The 7,474-nt window shown below is 42.3% G+C and overlaps 2 protein-coding genes across 3 annotated transcripts; one reads left to right on the top strand and one right to left on the bottom strand.

The window, feature by feature from the left end:
* Positions 1 to 325: 325 nt before the first annotated feature.
* LOC136349552 (calcium homeostasis endoplasmic reticulum protein) lies at positions 326 to 5,598 on the bottom strand. 2 transcript variants are annotated; one of them, XM_066301182.1, is made up of 10 exons: positions 5,406 to 5,598; positions 5,184 to 5,354; positions 4,989 to 5,131; positions 4,448 to 4,722; positions 3,856 to 3,927; positions 2,949 to 3,813; positions 1,957 to 2,090; positions 1,359 to 1,757; positions 1,028 to 1,299; positions 326 to 614 (listed from the first exon to the last, which is right to left on the bottom strand). In XM_066301182.1, exons 1-10 carry the CDS (start codon positions 5,431 to 5,433, stop codon positions 586 to 588), a joined length of 2,388 nt encoding a protein of 795 aa, XP_066157279.1. In that variant the 5' UTR covers positions 5,434 to 5,598; the 3' UTR covers positions 326 to 585. The 2 variants fall into 2 exon arrangements, with proteins under 2 accessions (XP_066157279.1, XP_066157280.1); XM_066301183.1 differs by having other exon boundaries at positions 2,949 to 3,801; positions 5,406 to 5,597.
* A 278-nt stretch (positions 5,599 to 5,876) lies between these two features.
* BI-1 (Bax Inhibitor-1) lies at positions 5,877 to 7,424 on the top strand. The gene is made up of 3 exons (XM_066301215.1): positions 5,877 to 6,190; positions 6,576 to 7,206; positions 7,263 to 7,424. Exons 1-3 carry the CDS (start codon positions 6,141 to 6,143, stop codon positions 7,293 to 7,295), a joined length of 714 nt encoding a protein of 237 aa, XP_066157312.1. The 5' UTR covers positions 5,877 to 6,140; the 3' UTR covers positions 7,296 to 7,424.
* The last annotated feature ends 50 nt before the right edge of the window (positions 7,425 to 7,474 follow it).

The following is a 7,474-nucleotide window of genomic DNA, read 5'->3' as shown; positions in this document are numbered from 1 at the left end:
CTTCGGATAAACTGTCCTGTTAATGACAGAAAATGTTGTTTGAATCGTTAAACGATACACTTTTCTTCAAGTGAAACGGTCGTTAAATGTAATTGTCCATTCTTTAGGCAATCGAACGTTCTTTAATAATTCAGAAAAATACCTATTCTCCGTCTTCGATTTTCACTCCTATAGAAATTCTTCCGTTTTTTTCCACGTCCAGTATTGCCATCGTTCCCACCTAACTATCGCAGGTGTTATTGATCTTTAATCCTTTAATCCTGTATAAAAAATATATGTAGACATAAGAGGTATGGGCATTATTTGACCACCGTGAATAATACAATTTATTTATAATTAATAACTGTTTATTCGTCACCTTATTTACATTGCATCTATCGATTTGGACAAAATAACTTTCGAAACGACAAACTATAAAGGAAAAATTTACGTGCGTCATAAAGTACTTCAATACAAACCATAAAATCCAACATGTTCTTGAGACAGACTTACAACGGAATATCTAAGCCAAGTTGTACCTCGCGGAGAGGTACTAAAACCAAACAATTAAAAGAAAAAAAATTCTTTTATAGTACGAGAGAACACTTAAACTTCCGCTCTCCTGGGAATATCTTCTAAAAAACAATAAAAATCGATTTAGTGGCGGGTCCAGTGGTATGGTCAAGTGATGTGAAGGGCCAAATTATTACAATGTGCTGTCGGCTTTGACGCCAAACTAGTTCCCACGCACGTAATTATGAAACTGGCCCCTGCCGAGGCTCCAGTTTCCGCGGAAGCTAAACTCGCAGTTAAACTTGTCAGCGTGTTAATAGTTTCGCCCTTAATGGTGCAAATTGAAAACCGTAAACGTTTGCAACGCGTCTATCATGTATGCATCATTTGAATTTTGTATGCTCTTTTTTGGTTGTTACAATTAAAATTTATCTCTTCAACTATCCAGACACATCTTCAGTCAGCACTGAGCACCCTCCCACTCTCAACGGATGAACGCATACGAACTGCTAAATTTAAATATTCTAATTCTTACTATCTTTTTCCCTCTCCTCCGCGCGGGCTTTCATCCGGGTGATAAAAGCGGCCCCTTTGTTTTTCCTGAAATTCTCGTAGGGGTCGTTCAGGTTGCACCCCACGCCCTTGAACTGGTCTTGCCGGTCTCGCACATCCCCGCCGGATATCGGGGCATCGATGCCCTGCTCGTTGGCCCCCAAGCCCTTGCCGCCCCATCCCATTTTCCGTAACATTTCGTGGCCTTTATTCGAAGCATCCAGTTCCTGCATCTCACTGCGGCTAAATGGGACGCTGAAATCAGACGTGGTTGTTATCCTTCGAACTTTCTCGGGGATCCGTCTTAGTCTTACCTGCCAAAACCTGGCGTGCCAGGGGAAAGCGACCTCCTGGGAGACCTGGATCTCGACCTAGACAAGCTCCTGCGTCTCCTGTTCTCCCTACTCTCCCTCGTATCTCTCCCCCTTCGCCTCCTCGGGCTCCTGGACCGACTTCTGGATCTAGATCTGGACCTAGATCGGGACTTTTTACTGTTTCTGCTGCTCCTGCGGTGCGAAGATGGAGGAGGTGTTGGCGTTTTACTGCGATATCTGCGTTTAGGGGGCGAATCCTCCTTCTCTTGCTTGAGAACGATCGGCGAGGGGGTTCGAGACTTTTGGCGCAAGCCAGACTTTATGGCGTCCTCCTTTTCTCGCCTTGCTTGATTTTTGGCTTTATAGTATTCGTATAACCCTAGCTTTTCCCAACCTTCGCTGTATTTGTATTTAAAAAAAGAACACCGAGGATAACAGATATGACAAACTAGTGCAGTTGCTAAGTCAATAAAGTACTGAGAAATGGATGTCTGAGGGCTTTACTTCAAAAAGTCAACTCTGAATGCCTTAAGTGATGATATTAAGATTTTCTTTGACTTTTCGGAGTTGTGCAGAACTAGTAAAAAACAAGAAGTACCTGTCCCTAGGCCTTTCATGACTGGGCAAGGAATAAAAAGCATCTACGGCAGCTAGAAGACGATCGCTGGGAGGAGCTGGCGGAGGCAACCTAATGTCTTTAGGATCTAATGGTTTATATTCAGAGTATTCCAACTGTAATAAGCGTGTTAGAAACCCGTTATTATAAATCATACAACAATATATTTATATTAAAGTTTGGAATTGAACTTTTGATTCGATCATTGAAATTAGGGCAAACCCAACGACCTAGGCTATGGACAATCGACCCAATTAAAATCCGTACCATTTCTGGACGAAAAGCCGTCGTGCATTAGTGCCAAATGACGTCATTTTTTCGCCAGAGATCACTTATGCGCCGGCGCACGTAGCGTGTAGGTGGTCGTGACGATATCAAATTTCCTTGCCATGGGGTAGTGTCTCATTTACGGAAAAAAAGGAAGAAAACTATATATAAAAAAAACCTACTATGTCCACTTTTCCTAGGTTGTTGAGTAAACCCATACAGATTACAATACAGTGTGGGAATTGTTTAACGAGTAAACGATTACTGGACGATGTTGATAAACCCACCGCAGGCGTAAATGAATTCGAAGACGGTGCCAGCACATGCAATCAGATTGCGAATATAACATCACGGGGGTCTATGACAAAATGCCCATATTTCACTATGGAACTGACCCATCGTGGGATATTTATCCAGCCTCTAATCAAGTCCAATTCAGTTAACTAAGGCTCTTTGATCATTTTACAATTTTGCGCAGCCTTAGCCGGGATTTAACCCCGGGAACACGACGGGGCAAATCAATGGGACTATCTCCTCGGGTTCCCCTTCGGTAAATTGGCAATTATTATAAAAACAAACTGAAATCCCTTGTCGCAATCAGTTTTATCAAATATTCCAATTTTCTCTTAAGCCCGTCTGCGAATATGCGCCACTTACATGGCTAAACCTCCTACTATGAAATTATAAAGAAATCAGTTCTCTCATACCTTAACTAATGGTACCATAAGACCAGCTGGAAGCTCATAATAGGGAGCAGTAGGCATCAGTTCCTCCAAAAACACGTCTACAGGTTTGGGAAGGAATCCTGGAGGTGGTTTGGAAAAGTCCGGAAATAAACCGGCATTTGGAATATAACCGGGAGGCGGTTGATTAAATGGGATATCCAGTCCATTGGGGGGCGGTTGAATATCCAAACTTTGGCTGACAACTGGCGTGGGGGGGATGGCTAAATTTGGAGGCGGCACGTTCAAATTCACCGCTTGCAAGAAATTGGGCTCTTCAGTGGTGTTGTTTTGGCTTCCTATCGTTTGTATTGGGAATGTTTGTGAGGGAGGCGGTTGACTGACATTAGTGTTAGTAACATTGGATTGAGAGAGTGATTGTATCGTTTGATGCAATGTGGCTTGAATGGTCTCTAAGGGTATTAGCCCAGAATTTGTAGGCGGAGGCGGTACAGTCGGCGTTTCTACTGGTTTCTGCTGTTCTAGACCTTTTCTCTGTTGCTCCAAGTCCATGATCTGCTGCATAGCGTGGCATACAAACGCCTGGTGCTGCGACTGATACCCTTCAAAAGTGACTTTAGTCTGTTCCCCTAGAGCCGCCACTTCACTGGCAAATTTCGCCATTTGATCTGACTGAAACTGTTGATAACTCTTGATAGGATTCCGCAGTCTTTCCAATGTTTCAGACTTGAGGTAATTGGCTTTGGACTCCCACAATTTCACCAGTTTGTCGAGCTTTAGTTTTTGGTCATCGTTAGCTACTATGCTTGCATTACAGAACATAGGGACAACTGCCACTTCTAAAGCATCTTTTAAGTCACTCGCGTTTTTTCGGGCACTGCAAAGGTTTCTTGCATCAAAAGGATTTAGATTTTATTCGCAACTGACTTACCTATGATGCAATAAATCATTTACTAAATAGATTACATGAAGTTTCTGTGAAAAAGAACTTGACTGCAATACCCTGAAACATGATGTACTGGTGATTTTAATGAATTAAACATAAACATTGTTGAAATTTGGTAATATGCTGTTTTATTTTATGTAAAATCTATTTGTCTAAATAAGGTTGGAACTGCAAGTTGGTTCTAATTGTATTTGGGCCTTGGGTGGTTTCAATTTCATGTGAATAGGTGAGGTATGCAACGAATCTCCTCCTAATAGGAGAAGACCAGTAAGGTGTAATGGTGCTTTACAACCAGGGGGCCACAAGTCACAATGAGGAACTATTATTAGTTTATCCAGCTCATTACAATACAATACAACATTTCAATGTCATATAGAAATTTCAGTCATTTAAGAATATATTCTGCAAGCAACTTTCTCAGCAAAATAAAAAGCTTCACTTCCAATCTAATGGTAAAGGGCTGGCATAATAAAATACTAATCTGAGTAGCCATTAAAACATCGAAGGAGAATAACTATCAACATAATACCCACATTTTTTTGTTTTATTAAGTCCCAACACACTTTGGCATACTTACTTAAACATCAGACTTTGCACAATACATTTGGCCTTCTGTTTCGTGCTCGCATTTTGCAAAAACCAAGACTTTCCATTGCTTATACTGTCCTTAGTGCAACTATCAATTATTGGCTGCAGTATGGAATTAATTTCACTCAACATTATGCCACATTCATCAGCTGTCTTCTGTAAATCAGCTACTTCACATTTTGCAACAGCAGCTTCTACTGATGTTTGCTGCTGTTGCATTAGTACATTGTGCTGTGCACTGAGATTCTGTTCACTTTGTTTGATCTAGAAGGTTACAAATGTAATTAGTGGGTTAAAATTTCATACAAGGTGTTCCAGTGAAAACTTTGCATGAAGGCCCCAGACCACTTGGAAAGTTTCATGTTGTCTCTGCATGTTTATGCTTTAGCTTGTTAAGCTGCTGCATGCTTCCGTGCTTTGATTTTCGGTGCAATTTTCAGTTAGGGGTTCATGACAAGTTCTTTGTGTCAGCCCAATGGAGCCTTAATTCTTCTCTTTCTGCTGGCACACCCAGCATAAATGCTACTGACCTGTTGTCTTAAGGCATCTTGTTGTTGGGAAATATGCTCTAACTGCTGAGTTTGTTGTGGGGTAAACGTTGGAGGCGGGGTGGACCAGTTTGTTTCTGATCCAGGGATATGTGGCTGTTGCACTTGCTGCTGCTGCTTAAATACTGAGAAGCCACATATCACACGAGAAACTAGGCTTTACTCGGATACACATACTTGCTTGTTCAGTGGCCACTTTGCACTGGTAATAATTGAAATATTCGCCCCCGTATAAAAACTGGAACTTCGGATTTCCCTTCTGCTTGTTTTTGGTCATTTGCTCGAATTCGGGGCCATTTCTGGCGACGAACTGGGCCAGTTTATCAATGATATTCTTCAAGTCAATATCTGAAATAAGCTTAGGAAACATCTAATCTAGAAAGAGAACACTTCCAATACCTTCGGGGGGTGGCGGAAGATCTATCATTTTTGCATTTGAGACTGTTCCAGGATACTTTAATGCTGCCTCAATAACACAACGTTTATTACCAAAAACGTTTAGTCCAAAGGACTGCTTGGGAGATTATTTATTAACGTGAAAATTGACGGTAGTTGTGGCCATGAAATCTATCTCGCGCGCACCCGGTAAACAATATGGCGAAAAGTGAGCCAGAGATATGATCGGAGTGGCCGCAACTCAAAGGTGACTTCGGACAATCAGTTGGCAACTACACGATGATCCGAAGCCACGAAGTGGTGATGGCAACGGCGCATTCCCGTTACGACGCATAACCTATAACGTACTTTAGATACTCGCAGAACTTGCAGCGGAACTGCTACAGCTCTACCATCCAACGTTGCTGCTCGCCAACTTCTATGTAGAACCTTCTAGAAATTACTGGTAGTTAGAGTTAACTACGGATCCGAAACAATTTCGCCTTGGTTCAGTTTCCATTGGATGACGTGTTTCGTTTCAATACGATAAGTGTTTATGTTATTTTGCTAAAAGTGGAACGGGAGCTTCATTCTTCAATAAACAGTGAATTGATAAAGTGATAAGCAAAACATATTTCACAGCGATAAAGCGCAATTTTAGCGATCTCGTTGTTTATTAAGGCTTCGAATATTGTCGAAAACGGTATATTTGCACCTAAAACCACCAGTCACGATTGAAATTAATTCAAAGGCAAAATTATGGCGTCAGAGGGAATACATCGCTTCGTGAACACATTTAACACCAAATTGTAAGTATTGAGCGTCCGGCGTTTAGTAATGTCCGCATTTAGCCCGTACCGTCACGCATATTCACAGTTTCGATAAGAAAATGCGATATTTAGCGTTGCGCCATTAGCAGCTCCTCCATTTTCCAAATGGTCAAGAGTCACGTAGTTTGCCGTACCATGTGTTTACCACAAAGCACCAAAACATCACTAATGGAATGTGTTCAGTCACCAGTTTCCCCTCGCCCACCTCATACCGCGTCGCCATTTAATGTCCACGGGCTGATTGCCGTGTGTATGTGGAGTCCCAACGTTCCGGTTTGGCTCCTGATCATTCTCCATAGAAATAACGTGTCCTTTATACCTGAAAAACATTTCCACAAGCTCTCAAATCCTTCCTGCCTTTCAGAGAACTTCCTGTCCAGCAGCACCTGAAGAATGTCTATGCCTGTTTGGCCATGTCCACTTTGGCAGCAGGAGTCGGAGCTTCGATCCACCTCTTCACCGACATCCTGCAAGCCGGCTTTCTCTCGTCCATCGGTGCTATAGCGTTCTTCTTCCTGCTGATATTCACCCACGACGACAACGGCAAAGGAATGACCAAAAGAGTTGGATACCTCTTGGGCTTCGCCTCGTTGACCGGCATGGGAATGGGGCCCCTCCTGGAGCACGTCATGCTAGTTAACCCAGGCATCATCGTGACAGCCCTTATAGGCACCTGCGTGGTCTTCGCATCTTTCACCATTTGCGCGATTTTCTCAGAACGCAGGAAGTGGTTATACTTGGGGGGGGTTTTGTTTGCGCTACTGAATAGCTTGATGCTGATGAGCTTGGCAAACATATTCTTTGGCTCGACCATCTTGTGGAATGCCCAGATTTACATTGGATTGTTGGCCATGTGCGGTTTCGTTCTTTACGACACCCAAGCCATCATAGAGAAGAGGAGGATGGGAAGCAAGGACTTCGTGGCACATTCTTTGGATCTGTTCGTGGACTTCATCGGAATTTTCAAGAGGCTGCTCATCATCTTGACCCAGAAGGTAACCGAGGTTCTCGCGTCCCTTTAAGACTCCCTACAATTTATTCTCAATTTTAGGAACAGGAACAACAGAAGAAGAGGAAAAACTGATTACTGAGGAGGGAAATTTGTTATTTTTTTCATTATTATTTCTGATTTATATTTAGAGTGATGAGGTTGCTTTAAAATTCATGTTATCTTTACGAAATATTTTTAGTTAATAAATATTTATTAAAAGAAGTGCAGTTTAGCCCTCTTTTGCCACAACATCCCGAACGACAAAGCGGTAT

Source organism: Euwallacea fornicatus, chromosome 38, assembly GCF_040115645.1.
Source record: "Euwallacea fornicatus isolate EFF26 chromosome 38, ASM4011564v1, whole genome shotgun sequence".
NCBI lineage: Eukaryota > Metazoa > Arthropoda > Insecta > Coleoptera > Curculionidae > Euwallacea > Euwallacea fornicatus.
Note: the sequence above shows the minus strand (reverse complement) of the source record. Positions and strands in the feature narration are given on the sequence as shown.